The sequence below is a fragment of the Tubulanus polymorphus genome, chromosome 1 (genome assembly GCF_964204645.1).
Source record: "Tubulanus polymorphus chromosome 1, tnTubPoly1.2, whole genome shotgun sequence".
In the NCBI taxonomy this organism is placed as follows: domain Eukaryota; kingdom Metazoa; phylum Nemertea; class Palaeonemertea; order Tubulaniformes; family Tubulanidae; genus Tubulanus; species Tubulanus polymorphus.
Genome location: NC_134025.1, coordinates 29,668,684 through 29,686,162, shown reverse-complemented (window position 1 = coordinate 29,686,162; position 17,479 = coordinate 29,668,684). Strand labels below are relative to the sequence as shown.

At 37.4% G+C, this 17,479-nt stretch overlaps 3 protein-coding genes across 4 annotated transcripts; 2 read left to right on the top strand and 1 right to left on the bottom strand.

Annotated features, from left to right (window-relative positions):
- Positions 1 to 2,617: 2,617 nt before the first annotated feature.
- Positions 2,618 to 6,642, top strand: LOC141909072 (L-2-hydroxyglutarate dehydrogenase, mitochondrial-like). Its single transcript, XM_074799418.1, has 9 exons — positions 2,618 to 2,754; positions 3,292 to 3,434; positions 3,690 to 3,841; positions 3,919 to 4,050; positions 4,418 to 4,591; positions 4,668 to 4,835; positions 5,150 to 5,307; positions 5,611 to 5,742; positions 6,007 to 6,642. Exons 1-9 carry the CDS (start codon positions 2,624 to 2,626, stop codon positions 6,200 to 6,202), a joined length of 1,386 nt encoding a protein of 461 aa, XP_074655519.1. The 5' UTR covers positions 2,618 to 2,623; the 3' UTR covers positions 6,203 to 6,642.
- Positions 6,643 to 7,416: 774 nt separating this feature from the next.
- LOC141899109 (eukaryotic initiation factor 4A-III) lies at positions 7,417 to 11,048 on the bottom strand. Its single transcript, XM_074785265.1, has 11 exons — positions 10,883 to 11,048; positions 10,681 to 10,753; positions 10,090 to 10,219; positions 9,875 to 10,007; positions 9,550 to 9,630; positions 9,109 to 9,250; positions 8,885 to 9,023; positions 8,342 to 8,457; positions 8,071 to 8,178; positions 7,854 to 7,981; positions 7,417 to 7,732 (listed from the first exon to the last, which is right to left on the bottom strand). The coding sequence occupies exons 1-11, from the start codon at positions 11,013 to 11,015 to the stop codon at positions 7,716 to 7,718; spliced, it is 1,200 nt and encodes a 399-aa protein (XP_074641366.1). The 5' UTR covers positions 11,016 to 11,048; the 3' UTR covers positions 7,417 to 7,715.
- A 309-nt stretch (positions 11,049 to 11,357) lies between these two features.
- Positions 11,358 to 17,454, top strand: LOC141906713 (uncharacterized). Of its 2 annotated transcripts, XM_074796027.1 has the most exons (9): positions 11,358 to 11,481; positions 11,879 to 12,188; positions 12,300 to 12,381; positions 12,552 to 12,566; positions 13,356 to 13,502; positions 13,580 to 13,634; positions 13,720 to 13,866; positions 14,204 to 15,126; positions 15,317 to 17,454. In XM_074796027.1, exons 2-9 carry the CDS (start codon positions 11,985 to 11,987, stop codon positions 15,952 to 15,954), a joined length of 2,211 nt encoding a protein of 736 aa, XP_074652128.1. In that variant the 5' UTR covers positions 11,358 to 11,481; positions 11,879 to 11,984; the 3' UTR covers positions 15,955 to 17,454. The 2 variants fall into 2 exon arrangements, with proteins under 2 accessions (XP_074652128.1, XP_074652130.1); XM_074796029.1 differs by lacking the exon at positions 12,552 to 12,566.
- The last annotated feature ends 25 nt before the right edge of the window (positions 17,455 to 17,479 follow it).

Sequence of the window (17,479 nt, the reverse complement as noted above, 5' to 3'; positions counted from 1 at the left end):
TTTAATGATAAAAATAGAGACGAGCTGTCAATCAATCTTAAGATTACTAACTACCGCTTAAAACAGCATCGTCAGATATTCCTCTACTATTTTGACAGGTATTCTCGGAATGGTAACATTCTTTCCGAGTTGCGCAAGGTCTGAGTTTGATTTTAGCATTTTAAGTAAAAAATGAACTAAAAAACTGATTTAGATCAGTTCGTAGCGAGATGATTGATTACATCGAAAGTGAAAGTCATAGGCATAATCTACATGAGGAGGTTCAAAATGAGGAGGGTTTTTAATAATGTTGATATTATGGAATCGAGATTAAAACCCAATTAATGCGAACAATAGAAATTAATAGAATTCAAAATTGAAAAGGAAATAGGTTGAATTCATACAAAACTTTCAAAATGAGAGGACTTATAATAATACTGAGGATACAGCTTGAAAAGTCCTGTGTTTGATAAAGAAACGTTAGTGACTACTATCACACTAGCATCATCTGATAAGTCATCTTATTACTGAAGTCATCTCCATTTTTAGTCCAGGTCAATATTTCCAATTCACTCTATTCAGTGAAGTCATTATTTAGACTATTGTCACAATATTGAAGTCGTCTCCATTTATCAATTCCAATACAAATTACTAGGTTAATTATAAGTAAGTCATTACTTGGATAAGTCATCCACATAATGATCATGTGAACTAAGACAATGCGAGTTGGACTGTATTAATCCGTATAGCCCTAAACTCACCACTAGAATCGGTAAATCCTGCGTTAAAAATACCCTGTCTCGCCGCGATGCCAGGCAATTGCCTTAACTGTAACGCCGATATAAATCCAGACATTACACATGTAATAATTCCGCGAACATGATATTCGATAACTATTTATTTTCAGGCACTATCGACGCCTAAATCGTTACAAATCACATAAGTTTTCAACCGGGACGTTGTCTTCGCCGGAGTCTCTCATATATAATATTACATTTGGGTCAAAGCTCGTAGACAGTACCCACAAAAACCCTATTTCAAAAAGAAAAGCTCAACGCGCACAGGGTGGCATAGAGCTTTTTGTGAATGTACGCATAAATTTCATAGAAATCTCCATTGAATATTGTCACTGTGTCACTATTGAAAACAACTACGACGACCAATCAAACACAGGCTTTAAGCTACCTTCTGTCAAATTGTAAAAGAACCATAATTCATGTGATATTAAATCTTCTTATCGAACTAGGAAGGGCTGACTGACACTGGTTTAGTTGTTGTTTTTTTATTTGTTAACGCGATATTTTTGGATTAAGCCTCCAGACAATTCATTGTCTGCGGGAACTAGGCCTATGATACTTTTCGTAGACATTTGCATATGTTTTTTTTTCATTTTTCAAAAACTTCAAAACATAAATTTATTCAAATTTTTTTTTTTGGAAAAAAATCAAAATCTTTGAAAATGGTAAAATACATTGCTGGCTAACAAAATCGAGATCAATTTTTCGAATATAAAAATCGAGTGAAAATCCAGCTGCCCTATTTAAGACTGCCTTGGTTAGAAAATATGCGTTGTTTTATCTAACAGAATATAGTTAAAAACATAAGCCTAAACAGGAAGCTAAAAATCAGGAAATGATAAAATTCTTAAATAACATGAAAAATAAACTAGGCCTAATAAAACAGTGGAAAAAACAGAAATCTAAGCGCCTTCGGCTTCCACATTTAAAAATGGAGTACCGGTATCTAGTTTTAAACATTTTTTTGGGGGGCAGACCCTCCACCGGGCTTTGCACATTCTACGCTCGCCGCTCACACCTCTGACCTTTCGAAAAAAATCCACTAATCCCGCTGCCTGGTCGCACCAATTCACTGTCACTGAGCCCAACTAGGCTACTACAATCGGCGGCTTGGCCTATTTCCTCAATAATCTAATCACATCTCTTCCTGATGACTTTCTTTATCTTATCTATATGATATCTTCTAGATATAAGCGTGTGATAATTACTGAATGACAACACACTAGAATCTGAGTTCAATAGATCAAAAACAGTACTAATCTAATTTCTCAGGTGGAAGGCATTTTTTATGGATCATATTTTTCAATCCAAAATACACACAAATCAAATGATTTCACTAAAACAACAGGCTATACTCACTGCTCAGCTGAATGTCTGATAGGTTGATATTATTTTGCCAAATGTTCACCCACGAACTGCCGCCTCCTCCTTCACTGGAGGGTGGACTGCTACTCGAGCCAGTACTGGTTTTCATCTCGATGCTGAACATCCGATCATCCAGGTCAAAACGAAGCCATCTTGAAATATGCGCAGGGTGTTGATTGAAACAGCGACTAGAAACTGGTACTGGCACGTGAGTGTTGGTGTTTCGTGTGTTGGCCAACCTCCCTCTTTCACAACTGAAAACCCAGTACTTGTTTTTCTTCACAAAATCTATCTAGTAAATTGAAACTTCTTTATGTAGATCTGTTTAGTTTATTAGTGATGGTTTGGAATGCTGCACGGTGGCTATTAAGAGCAAGAGCACTTGGTGCTCGCAGTATTCGATATTAAGGGATCGGAGCCACCCGCTATCGAGTTATCATCTGCCGCTAGATGGCGACTACTGACGGTGTCTCTGGGCAATAATGGCTGGTTTAGTGTCTAATTTCGTGAAGTTTAGAGGTCAATTTCGGCCCGTTGCAGCTTCAACTTCACATTTACTGAGCATCAAAAGAAAAAACGAGCAAAGCAGAAGACATAGATATGCGACCAACAGGTAAATATAGACTGACAATCCCGAGGAAAAGAGCTGAAAGTGAAAAAACGCAGCTCCAGCAGGGTCTGGCAGGTCAGGGAGGGAGCTGTCACAATTCCAATTGATTGATAGAAGAAGAGAATCGAATGAATAAAACCAAATAATGACCAGGTCCAGTATCAGTATCCCTATACATAATAAAGAAAACTACAGGGCCCTGTTTTATAGACGGGTATTACCTTTAAACGGGGGCTAAGTGAATTGAAAATGAATTTAGTTAGCCCCGGGTTAAAGGTAATACCAGTCTGTAAAACCAGAGCCCTTACTGGAGCTGGTCATTGATCACATTAGTTTTATTCGTTCACTATCAATTGTGACAGGTCCCTGTTGAAAGAAGCCATATTCCGCTTAACATCACTATCCTGTCTCTGTCACTGCCAGTAAGATCATACCTACAAGAAGTGGATGAACCTCCGGAACAATTATGGTACCAAAAAATGTTTCTCTGTAGTTCCGTTGACAGGTAATTCAATTTTTGGTTGTTTTCATCACTTTCAGCAGCGCAACCAAGAAATCAACTGATGATGATTATGATATTATTATTGTTGGTGGTGGAATCGTTGGATTGGCTTCGGCTCGAGAACTTATTCTTAGGCATCCGAATCTTAAATTTGCCGTCGTTGAAAAAGAGAAACACCTGGGTAAGATTAAACAATCCATTCAAATTATACGGGCTTGTCAGATCAAAGATTTTAGTATTACTATCCATAAGAGGTATTCAATTTCTTTCATAGACAGTGGGAAGGGTATTGATTTTAGATATTTGATTAATATCAAGACCTAAAAGAATTCCATGAATGATTATAAGACATTAGTTGTGAAATCGAGCAGTTGTCCGATGAATTGCTTTTATTTCTAGTGTACTACGAATAAATATGTTTGAATTTTTTGTTCAGCTATGCATCAAAGTGGTCACAACAGTGGAGTAATACACGCTGGAATATACTACACGCCTGGATCTCTGAAAGCGAAACTATGCGTCGAAGGAATGGATCTGGCTTATAAATACTGCAACGAAAATAATATACCTTACAAAAAAGTTGGAAAGGTCAGTTGAAATCCTGAAGAAAAACAATCCGATAATTTGTTTTGCGGCTTTTTGACGTGTTTCTGTTATTGTTAAAGTTGATAGTTGCCGTAGAACCGGATGAAATCCCCAGACTCAACGTATTGTGGGACAGAGCTTTGAAAAATAACGTTAAAGATGTTCGTTACGTTGGAGCTGATGAAATCAGAGAAATTGAACCAAATTGTCTGGTAATTATCATATCATAGGATAGAATAATCGTCAGTAGTTTCTATCCCAAATTTCCTGATATTTCCCGGATTCAGATCTCTCAAATTCTCTGATCTGAAATTCACATTTCAACCAAAAGATTTGTTGTCCAAGAGTTTCAGGGTTTCTCTGAGTGGTTCTTTGAATGCTGTGAAAGTGTCAATGTCACGCAGAGGATGGGGTCAATTTCTGAAATGCCCATCTGTTAAACCTGAATACCATATTTCATCTGAATACAAATTGCTTTACCTCTGGGTCACCGGAACAACAGTTCATTACCATTTAGACTGTCGTTCGAGCTTTAATAGTAAATGATTGTTTAATATGAGATATTTCGTGTTTTTTCAGGGATTAAAGGCGATCCATTCTCCGCACACCGGTATTGTTGATTGGCAGCTCGTATCGCGGTCGTATGGAACTAATTTCAAAGAGCGCGGCGGAAAAATATTCACATCATTCGAAGTTGCTAATTTTAAGATGTCGTCAGACCCGGAATATCCAGTCTCAGTAATCGATAAAAAAGTACGAAAATTGATGATCAAATTTCTAAAAATTGAAAATTACCTTCATTTCATGTATAATTCATTCATATTTCAAGGGTGTTAATTTGAGGTGCAAGTATTTATTAACGTGCGGTGGTTTATATTCGGATAAATTAGCGGAGAAATCAGGCTGTAACTCAATACCACGAATTGTACCGTTTAGAGGAGATTATCTTCAACTGAAGCCGGAAAAGTCAAACATGGTGAATGGAAATATCTATCCTGTGAGTAACTTTATGTTGTAACTTCATATATGCAAATTTTCAACGACCCTTTTCACAATATTAAGGTCTACAGTGCGAACCTCGTTTAACTCAGACATAACCAACTCCTTCAAAAACAAAATCATTTTGTCTTCCTACCGTATTTTCTAATTCGTAGCTCAGTATTTTCAGGCCAATTATTCCCGTCCAATTTTGTCCAAGCTAGGCCAGGTTTACCGGTACTGTGTATAAAGAGAGGCAAATATTTGAATGGCCCTAAGAACATTAGATTTAATCATTGATACTCATTCCAAACATCTGTCTGTCTGTTTCAGGTGCCGAATCCTCAGTTCCCATTCCTAGGAGTTCACTTTACACCTCGAATGGATGGTAGCGTCTGGTTGGGTCCGAATGCAGTCCTCGCATTTCGAAGAGAAGGCTATAAACTTTTAGATTTTCATCCGAAGGAATTCGCAGATGCGATCGGTTTCGGGTAAGATATTTATCTGTGAATGTTTTATGATACATTTTATCGTAGACTGCCTGGATCCGATCTACGTGCGCGATGATTATTGATTAACTCAGGGCCTAAAATGTCTATGTGAAAAAGATAACATCTAACACGGATATCACTAAAGTTGGATGCATTCTAACAGACTTTAGCGGAGCCTTCTGTATGCAGGAATTTAAACATGTTACCTGTAATCGATGTATTGTGCATTATGTACATAGGGATTTTGTACCTGTGTTCCCTATGCATGTGTATGAATATTGTGTACGATTCCTTTTATTTCAGTGGTCTTAGAAAACTGGTTTTCAAGCATTTATCATATGGACTGGATGAAATGTACCGCGGAATTAATATTTCTGCGCAAGTGAAACAGTTGCAGAGATTCATACCGAGTTTGCAGGTTTCTGATGTTATTAGGTAGGATATAGGATCATATCCTGAACAGGGTCCGAAAAATCAAGGCAGTGAGGGAATTCCAACTCTTCTTGAAAATCAGGGCAAAGTGTGGGAATTTTAGTTTTTGATGTTGTGTTGTTCTTGCTGGTGACAAGACTGACACATTGATAAGAAACAGGCCACGCTGAGAGTAACTTAGTGAGGGAATTTTAGATTGCCTGATCTGTAAGAAACCTGAATAAAATTTCCACTTGTTAAATCGTTGTTGATTTCAATCTCTTTCAGGGGATCGTCTGGTGTTCGTGCGCAGGCATTAGATGCTGCTGGGAATTTAGTCGATGATTTCGTATTTGATGGGGGAGTTGGTGAAATAGCCGGACGGGTAATACATGTACGGAATGCTCCATCGCCGGCAGCTACTTCTTCATTAGCAATCGGTAAAATGATCGCCGATGAAGTGAACACTAAATTCTCGCTGTAATCATTCAAACTGACTCGGGTTTTTCTCTAATTTCGAATCTTGTTATCAAATTATTTTCGTAACTTTATTATACGAATGAACAAAAGAAAAGACTTTATATTTTCTGAATAATGTCTTCACGTCTATGAAACTAGTCTATATATTACGAACAATATCTTCTTTTATTTAGATAAGAATTCAGTAATCTCATATAGAATATGATTATTGTTACTTAGTCTTAGATCTCTAGAATTGTTTTTTCCTTTGTTTTAATATTTTCCATGTGCTTCATTCACTTAGCTTTCTGTATATTATTTATCCTGGATCTATTTTCCACAAAAGACATTGGGTGTCTCAAATCAACATGACATTACAATAGAACTGTGATATAGTTGAATTAACGAATTCTTGTGAAGAATTTTGTACTCTGATTCGAAGCGCCAGTAATATTTTATGATAGTTGTAGATTACATTAGATATCTGTAAGTTGTCTATGCAAATCCATGTTTCAATAAAATTTTATCTTTACAAAGAAATGGTTTGACATCTTCTATTCTCGTGTCAGGGTTAGAATTTGACTGAAGAGTTTACATGGGAATGAACGAATAACGATTACTTCTTGTCTTGTTCACATCCATCGGTGAAGAAACATATCGCGCTGCCTGACTGCTCCATAAGGTGCTGCCACATTGCTCATCCTTAGCGGATTTTTCATACACTAATATGAAACGAACTCTGGCAATTACCGTTGACAATTGCCAGAGTCGACTCCTGTTAGTGTACGAAAAACTCGCTAACGATGTGCATAGCGGCAGCACCTTATGGTATAGTGATATAAGAAGGATACCTTTCGGAATCTTGATGTTTAAAAAATTACAACCTTTAGACTGGCTAAATTTATCAAATTAGGTCTAGATGTATATAGATATCTCCGGTAGTGTGTAAATAGTATGTTGTAAATAACGTTTGTTATGTTTCAAAGTGCTTTTATCTACTGTTTTTGTAAATACTGTTTTTTTCCTCCATATACCATGGGAATGGTTGGAGTGTAATAAATATTCATATTCGTGATGCAGCCCCCGAGGATCGTTAATGACTCACTCTGCATTTCAACTCAAGGAATCTTCCACTTTGAAAAGTATTACTTTGTCTTCCTTATATCAGAATCTCTTCCACACGTGGACATCAAACCCATACTAAATAACATACATGTTCAATATATTACATTAAAATGTTTATTTTTGCTAAATGCATATACAAAAATGTTCTATATGTCTGAAGTAATTCTTCGACGATGTTTGCGAAGAGCATCATAATTAAGTTTTGAATCCGTTCGGAGGCAATATCATCAATAAAAGATCGCGACACCATGATACATAAAAGAAATAAACTATTTACATTCACTGCATCTACAGAGGATGAACATCCCAGGATTTTCGAAAAGAATTCCAATGCATTTTCATATTTACAAAAGGAGTCAGTGAGGAATGCAGTTCGGACGCACGTGTTCGTATTCGATGACTTCATAGCGATCTTAGATCAAATCAGCAACTAAAAAGAGAGACACAGAGACAAATATAAACACAGGAGACAGAAAAAATTACCGAGTGGCCACTTTTATTTGACTTGCTTGAAGTAAAGAAATATATATAACTGATATTTCGACACTTACCGTTCATGGGCATCTCATCAATCTGAGTCGAGTAATATTGCTCGATATCTCGCAGAATTCTGATATCATCTGTTTTAACGAAGTTGATCGCTACTCCCTTACGTCCAAAACGACCTGATCGACCGATTCTACAATCAAACACAGAGACACGTTGAAATAATGACAATAGTTCCAAATGTAAATTCTGTTCAGATGCAGTTTGATTTCGAAGATTTACCTGTGAATGTACAACTCACGATTATTCGGCAAATCGTAGTTGATGACAAGCGACACTTGTTGAACGTCTAAACCTCGAGCCCAAACATCTGTCGTGATCAGAACTCGACTGAAATATCAAACAACAGAATATAGATTAAGTTGTCAACATGGAGCGGTAATTTCAAAATAATCTCTAAAATTCCGTGCGACACATAGCTTAGATTTTTTCCTGAAAACAATCTCAATTGCGTGTGAAAGAGATTTCAATACAGAAATCTAGAAATACATACCTAGCACCTGATCGGAATTCTTTCATGATTTCCTCTCGTTCTTTCTGTGGCATGTCACCGTGCATCGACGTTACTGTGAAATTAGCTTCTCTCATTTTATCCGTCAACCAATCAACCTGAACGAATGAAAAATTATACCATTTTATAAATGACGACACTACATCACAGACGAACCTAGTTGATGGCAGTTCTATCGGGGTTTTGTATTATCCAAATGTGGATCTTGCAAACAGCATCAGATCCACAACTCAACTGGAAGTCATCATCATAAACGGCGTTGTTATAGATCATGGAATCCAAAATTCCTTGACAGTTCCCAGACACTTGACTAAAAATTCCCTGATTTTATTACACAAGGTATTTTCAGTGGGCTGTGTTTTTATTCTCAAGGGGCTCCTTGTGTCCAAAGTTCAAATTGCTTGTTTTACCCGAATTTCCAAGAAGAGTCAAAATTCCCTGACTTTCCTTGATCTAATCAACAAGTATCTTGTATATCGAATGAACAGATTTCCTGTATTTCACTGAGAGTGTTAAAATATATACCTTTCTTTTAGTATTACAGAATATAACTGCCTGTGTGATAGTTAATGTGTCGTACAGATCGCATAACGTATCGAACTTCCATTCCTCACGTTCAACTGCGACGAAAAACTGTTTGATTCCTTCAAGCGTCAATTCATCACTATAGATATCATAAAATCATTCACATTTCAAGAAAAAAGATATCATAAAATCTAGGGAGCGGACTGGTTGTTTTAGTCACTGACCGTTTGACGAGAATTCTGATTGGATCGGTCATAAATTTACTGGTCATCTCAAGAATATCGTGAGGCAACGTGGCAGAGATTAGAATCACTTGAGTTGCCGGTGGAAGGTATCGGTAGACATCATAAATCTGTTCTTTGAAACCTTAAATATAACAAACAAATTACCATAGGACGGTGCTTTACTCGAGCATGCGGATTGTGGAACCAGTTTGTTTTAGAGCAAGACAAAATTATTCTACAGTAAAATCTGCTGAATCTGGATCAATTTAATGCGGGTTTTTTCTCATCTGGACATTATTTATCTATGGTCCATATGTGCATAAATGTTTGAAAAATAGGATGTTGAAGACAGATTTATCATAAACAGGATAAATTTCATCGGTCCCCAAAAGATACAGATTAAGCAGGTTCTACTGTATTGAGATGATGTTGTAGTTCTACCTTTGTTTAACATCTCATCCGCTTCATCAAGAATCAGCATCTTTATTGATCTCGTTCTTAAACTTCTCCTTCGAATCATATCTAAAATAACACATCATATAAACATCCATTTTATCATGATCAGTCCTGAAGTCTATTTTTTGTCTGGGTTGGTTTGTTGGGGATATTTCTCTTAATTTTTTGAACATTTTCTTCAATCTGGTTTTAATAGGACCAGCGAAACTGTGTAGTCTGAATAAACAATCGTATCTATATCCATTTTGCAAGCATTGCCAAAAAATCTTATTACAAATTATTGGAATTATTCAGAAAAAAAATTTCCTACCAAAAACTCTTCCAGGTGTACCAGAAACGACGTGCTGCCCGTAATCAAGTTTCCTCATATCTTCACCTACGTTTGTTCCACCGATGCAAGCGTGACATTGAACATTCATATAATCACCTAAAGCCAACACGACCTACGCAGAACAATTTATATCATATAGACCTCTTAAACGACTAATTATACAACAATAAGCCTACAAAGGAAAAAATACTTACTTTCTGAATTTGTTTTGCTAATTCTCTTGTCGGCGATAAAACCAGCGCTTGTGTTTCTCTCACTTGAGTATCGAGACATTGTAAAACTGATATCGAGAATGTGGCTGTTTTACCAGTTCCAGATTGAGCCCTGTTGACAATTGAATAAATATGTTAAACATACAATGGCAAAGTGTTATAGATTGTGCTGAAGGCATCCATAATAAGAGTTTGAATAATCACTGATAAAACGCTTCACTATATCTATATTATGACAATAATCCCAGAGAATCCCACAATAATATGAAATCCAAAAATGTTTCCTTAAGAGCTAGTAGTTTATTCAATGTTTCGACTACAATCCATTAAGTCATCTCCCAGGTCTACTATAGAATTTTTTTGTTAGTGAGATGAATTTGAATAATAATGATTAATTAGACTCAATTCATAATAGTTAGTGATACATAATGCATTGTGAGATGAATAAATACAAATGGATTAGGAAAGTAATTCCAAAGTTTATTTAGGCTACAAAAGACGAAAAGTGGCCGATTTGGCATTGGTAAATGTTGTTTGATTTATTGTTAGGCTAGGACTAGGTAAGATACTTACTGCGCAATGACATCTTTTCCTTTCACTATTGGTCGGATGGATCGTTGTTGAATTGCTGATGGCTTCTCAAAACCTGAAATTAACAGGAAATCGTAGTAGAAATAACCTCTGCACAAACGGAAAATACACAGACTAATTGAGGTAATTCATCATTGTCATAAGAATTATCGGGTCATTTTTGATGAATCTAAATATTTCTTACCGTACGCATAAATACCACGAATCAGCTCTTCTCTCAGAGACATAGAATCAAACGTCGGGATGACCTCAACATCTTCTGAAGTCTCGAATTCCACGTTTTTTAAATCGTCGTTCATAACTCGACGAGACGCCATCGTGCAGATTCACTATGTGTCGTATTTCAGCGGTCGATCCGTAAGCACGACATGTTAGAACTCGATCACGTGATATACCTATTCGCGGTAGAATGTAAACTGAGTAGAATCTCGATCATCCAATAAAATACACCCTCAATGGCACTGGGAAGGAGTTCAGTTGTTTACATACTGCTGTAATAATTATTTCAAAATTTCGAATTTTTATTTTTAATCTGGATCTTTTAATATTGATTAAGCTCTAATTTCCATAAAATAAACTTTATCGCTGGATATATGATGATTAATTATATATTTGAAATAGAAAATATATGAAATATATGCTTTTTTGCTACAGCTGTTACAAACATTTGTGCCGTGGCTGCTGAGGATGTTCGTTCCGCATCACTGCGCTGCTACTGGCTGGAGCTCCTGCACTGCTCCAGCAGTCAGTCGTAGTTCTAATGGTTGATATGGCTTAAAGCAGGTAAGAAATCTGTTTATGTATTGTGGCAGTTGAAACGAAGGTTGGTAAAGTGCAGATCTGCACCTCTCCGCGTAAATAAACGGTTCAATCAATTACATTAAATATCATTGTTTCAGATTCAAAATGTCATCAGCAATTTCATTTCATGCCATTGGTTAATTTTAAGATATCTTCACTAGATAGATTTTAGCCTGGATTCTGTCATTCAGTAGATAGCAGTGCCTTGACTTTTGTCCCAAGGGCCAAGGGCCTAGACCGCGGGACTGAGCTTTCTATAATCTACGCTGTTCACATCATTCTAAACCTCTGCTCTTGAATTGGTTGGTCTTGAATAAGATTTTACGCCGAATGTCGTTACTTGTCTGTTGTTAAAAAAGTTGTTAACTCAATTTTCCAGAGGGGCAAACTTTATACTCCTGTAGTGTGTGTGTAAGCCGCCTGCTGGAGACCAGACGGATTGAAGAGTTTTATGAATGATGATTGATCAGTGAAATGTTGGCGTGATGATGAATGACACTAATACCTCCTACACTATTACAGTAGGAAGCATTAACAATGTTACACTAATAACTGCTACCCCCGAGACTGACAGGCAGTTGTATATATTACGTAATGATATCATCATTCCTGTTGATGTCATCATATTTCTGTTTGTTTGCGCTTTTTATATATTCCTCGGCATTCGATTATGGAAGAACAGGACTCTAGTAAGTACTGCCTCCTCGTAAAGGTATCGTGGTGTATGAGATTTCTCTCCGCTACAAGACTCCAAATCTCACCACTTAAAAACTTCAAATCTCTCTCTCAATTTATTTCAGAGTTCGGTAATTGTTTTAAAAACCCCAAACAGCACAGATTGTCATCCATATCTGATAACTATTGTCACTAGTTACTTGCGAGGTATGTTTGTTTGATTCTCACGCTTGTTAAACCACTACATGCTGCTGTGTAAACTGACCCCTTATTCTTCTGTCATGTACTGTCTTTTTGTCATGATTTTTTCTCATCAATCGCTCAAATTTTATTTAGTTGTATTATAATCGTATAATTCACTATTTTTCCTTATACAGGACCATTCACTAAGGGTAATCAATCGATTGAAATGTTCGCATGTTTATTTCCGAGGTCTCGGGAGATCTGAGAATTTATTCTAGTCAAGAGAATGTTCACATATATACCGTAAATTCAGCCCACTAGATTCGTACAAGCATAAAAATATAGAGTCATAGCCATCTGATGCAAGTCACAACACCATGTTGATTATACCACCGCATTGTTTGATCAATAGACTGTATGCATATGCAGCACATAATTAGTCACTCGTGATGGACTGAATATAATAAGTCTCGATCCTGAATCCTAATGACTTGTCGACATATCCCTAGAATTATTTCCTGTCTGCCAAATTCAAAATAAAATGAGATTGCTCGTTAATATCTGACCACGAACCGATTGAAGTCTTGCAGGGTGGCCACTGACCTCGGGGAAAACTCGGGGAATAAAAAAATCTAGAAAAAATCAGGGAAAACTCATGGAATTTGACAAATCCTTGAAAATATCAGGGAATTTGGATAATGCTATTTACCACATGTTTCTTTATCACTTAGAAATTCAATGAAAAGTGAATGAATTGTTGCTGTTAAACCAAGAAATTTCTTTAATTCACTGGGAATTTGTAAATGGGCGGAAAGTGGCCACCTTGGGTTAAATCAATGAAAATGGTTTTCATCGTTTGGGTACTGCATGATTTTTGAAAATTAATAAGAAATCTCATCAGGAGTTGATGGAAGTTCATGTATGGGTTTTCGGTACTGGTAACTATTCGAATATCTGTGTCACAAATAATTGAATTTCGTTATTCGATAATTTTTCAGGTGCCAGTTCAATTTCGCCGAGAATCAGTTTGCGAATGATTGGATCCGATGCATCGAGCGGTGAATATAAGATCACTGGACGCAACGGATTGAAAGACAAACCGTTTCAGAAAGGCAAACTCGATATGTTCTACTGTAATGGACCAGGTAGAGAAGATTTTTCATATACATTTTCCGCTTGATTTTCATGTATTTTGATTATCATTTCATTCCTCTATTCACAGATAATCTCGGAGTTTTAGAATATGTTGAAATCAAACATAAAGGCCCCGATAACTGGTGAGATTCTGTGATAATTAAACGATTGATTTTCTTATAAAAAAAGTATTTTCATGAAGGACTGTTTTCTACTTACCGTTTTTAGGTATGTCACATGTGTTTCTGTGCAAGATCTCGACACTAAATTATGGTACCGATGTAAGGATAGTAGATGGTTGAGGGCCGAACCGAATGAGGAAAATATTCACCAGTTTCCGCTTACAACTCATTTACCCCCTGAAGGAATATTGAGGTACATAAATCATGAGTATGAGACACAGTTTTAAATGAGCGTGGTATCATCAAATCTTTCCCCCAATCAACCATCAATTACTCTAGTATTTCCATTTCCATATTAATCCCTGTATAGATACATACATGTACGTAAGGCCTTAATTGAGTAAGCATGTCTATCTCTCTCTCACTTGTTTTTTCATGCTCATTTAAATATAAGGAGCCTCGGCCACAAAGTATTCAGCCTTTGGCTATCTAGACTCCTTCATTGCGTCACAATTTATAGAATATTCTATATATTTATATCATCATTGATACAATAAAAAATGAATTCATTCATTCATATTTATTTTCAGATATGTTCTATATTATTTCCTCGAACAGATGGGTGATATGCATATATGGATGTCGTTAACGCAGTGGCAGTGCCCGTGTTATATGCCGACGTTCGCCCGGTTTTTATTGTGCGCTCATTTCTTGACGTCGTTCATGTTTTTCGCCGCGATCGCTCGTTACGCCGATATCTACCGTGGATTTCGAACGGGCTTCGCGTTCATTCTGCTCGCCGCTGTTTCCTCGTGGATTTTCGAGACTCTGTTACGTTTGACGGAGCCGCGTCGGATCCGTCGAACGCCCGTTCACACGGTTCGTTCGTGCGATCTGTTAAACACGACTGTTCAGTCGTCGGCGTCGTCGTCGACGAACAGCGTCTGCGCGAACGCCGGCATCGTTAAGTTACCGTGTTTTCCCAGCGATATTTCGGCCATCGCGCACGTTCCCGACGGCTGGGAACGAGAAGATAACAATAAAACTAACAAAGACGATTCGATAACGAAACAGACATCCGGAGCAAACGGATCTGTCGGAGCGGAGAAAGAAAAACTTCTCCCGAAATCGATATTGAGCAGCGCATTGATGAAAGCTTCGTCTCCGAAACCGAGCGGTAAACAGCGTCGCCCGGTGCCGCCACCTCCCAGAAAAAAACAAGAAATGAACGGAAACGTGGTCGCCGCTCCCGGAGCTGAAGAGAATGAGAATCTAAAATCAAACGACAACGATGAGAAGCAGTTCGTTAAAAAGATGCCGCCCGACGACGGAAGCGTGGTCGCGATGAATCGAGGAATCGATGAAGATTATCACCGATTGTCATCCGATGAATCGATTGATGACGATTCGTCGATGCCGGATCCTTTACCGAAAAAAACCTGGGGACGAATGTTGTGGGATCCGATAATAAACGCTTATAGTCGTTTATCGGGAGCATTAGCTACTGAACCAGGTGAGTGTGGAACTGGTATCGGACTGCTGGATAGTCCGTGACCGGACTATGGTTCAGTTCTTCCATTACAGATATCCTCAAAATGGGCTTTGCAGTGGCAGTCAAATAAAAAGTTAACTCGTTATGAAATACTATCATTAAAACATGTAAAAATTAATTTAATGAAGTAAAATATGGTTTTATATTTCAGAGGAAGTTGTTGTTGAGATGCGTAAACTAGGTGGCACTCCGATATCGAGTCATCGGTTCTCGATGCAGCCAAGCGTGACGGCATCCGATCTGGAGAGTTTCTATACGGCTCGTAACAGCTGGATATCGGACGACCGCAGTTTGTCGTCGTTCACGTCGTTTCGAACGGGTTCCGTTATAAACATGCGATCGTTGCGAGACGCCGTCAGTTTCGAAGAGTTCAACTCGGTGATAACTCTGAACGAAGAAAACGACTTCGACGGTCCGATCTTCGCGACGTACATGCTCGAATCGGAATTATTAGATATCGAACTGGAGGCTCGTAACGCGCGACACCGCCCCCTGCCGTATTTCATTCATTACGTATCGTATATTCTACTAACATTTCATATAATCGGAATGTTTATAGCTACGCCGCTATTCGGAATTTCTTTATCTAATGAAGAAGTCGTCAGTTGGCTCGGTTCGTTATTTTATGCAGTAATTATAGAAGCGGCGATGCTGGAAGTTTTTAAACTGATCGTTTGCGCCGTCGTTTCGTATTTAATACGAGTTTGCTACGACAGATTTAAAACTACGTCGAAACGCATTCAGTTAGAAGATAATTCTGTCAATACAACGACTGCTAATGCTTCCTAAATATATACGTACAGTAGACTACGTTTACTCCGGAGTCAATTGCCTCCGATTATCAAGGGCAGACGTAAGTGGACTCTCCGAAAGATTTCTGGGATGCCCCCAAATGATAAAATTGTTATCATTTTCGAATTAACAGTATCAATTTTTTTTTCATCTCATAGACAAATTATCTCCTTTAGGAGAAGCTCCAGACATTTGTTTGCCCGAGATCTGCCCTTGATAGCGTACCAAGGACAAATATTTCGAAGTTGCCGAGTTCGATTCATCATGATAACGACCAATATCTGCTCCCGAATCTGTTATAACTCGGAGAGAATTGATTGGTCCCGTGACATCCGAGGCAAGCGGAGTCTACTGAATCTACCGTAGCTAGAAATGACATCGCTTTAAATGCATTTATTAGTATGTACATTTATGATTATATACAATTTATATACAAGGGGCCGTTCATAAAGTATGTATTTCGGGTGGAGCAGTTAAAACAATTGCACACTTCTTCCTATGTACATAATGCTGAATGACAGTACATGTTTTGTGAATGGCCCCTAGTCTCAGCACAACCTGCCTACAATTCATCTATAAAGTTTTCCTACATTCCAATTGAACCCAGCTTAAATGAAAGAGCAATGAATTATACATTCAAGTAATGCATGACTCTCAAGAATCTCTCATCCATGAATATAATAACTCATGTAATCCCTCACTCTGACATTAAACATCTCCTTACCAAGGTAAGTATCGTTTAATTTTCTAATTTATTCATATGGCCAGTCTAAACTACATAGTTAAAGGAGTAAAGCCTGTATATAGTGAGGCATTCAGACATTATTTATACACTAATCAAAAGTATTGTACATACAACACATGACATAGTGAGGAGTATAAGTTAAGTATTGTTGGATATGTTTCAGAATCTTTCATGTTTCCAATTGCATTTTCTCAAAGCATTTAGTTTTGTCTTCCAGGTTGGTTAAATCTTGTGTTTGCTTCTCTGTCTCTTCGAGATGGTATATAGTGTAATACAGTATTTTACTGTAATCTAGGTCCACGGTATTGATCTGTATTTTATTTCTCCTATACAAGGCGTTTGTCTCTGGTTTTTCCCTTAAAAATGTTTATATAAGATTTATTATTATCATCATTTCCTGTAGTTTATTCATATAGTTTTTATGTAGAAATTTTACGCACTTTCCTGCTTAAAATAACTACGCTTGCCTCGGATTATTTTCATGCCCGGTGCGACAAAAATTCGTGCTGGTCCTGCAAGATCCGAGGCAAGTGCAGTCTTCTGTATCAATCAAAATAATTAGCTCTTTATCTTTTGCTTAAAATATCAACTTCATGCTAAAAACTCGGACATCTACTGTTACCAATGATCCATTCCAGTTATTTCGACGTAAACGCAATTGTTAACATATCATTCTTTGTTGATGGTTTTTCCAAGTTTTCACGTTCATAAAATTTACACCTTTAATTTATCATAATCTGATGATGTACGATGACAATTATTATTCCTGTATTGTGG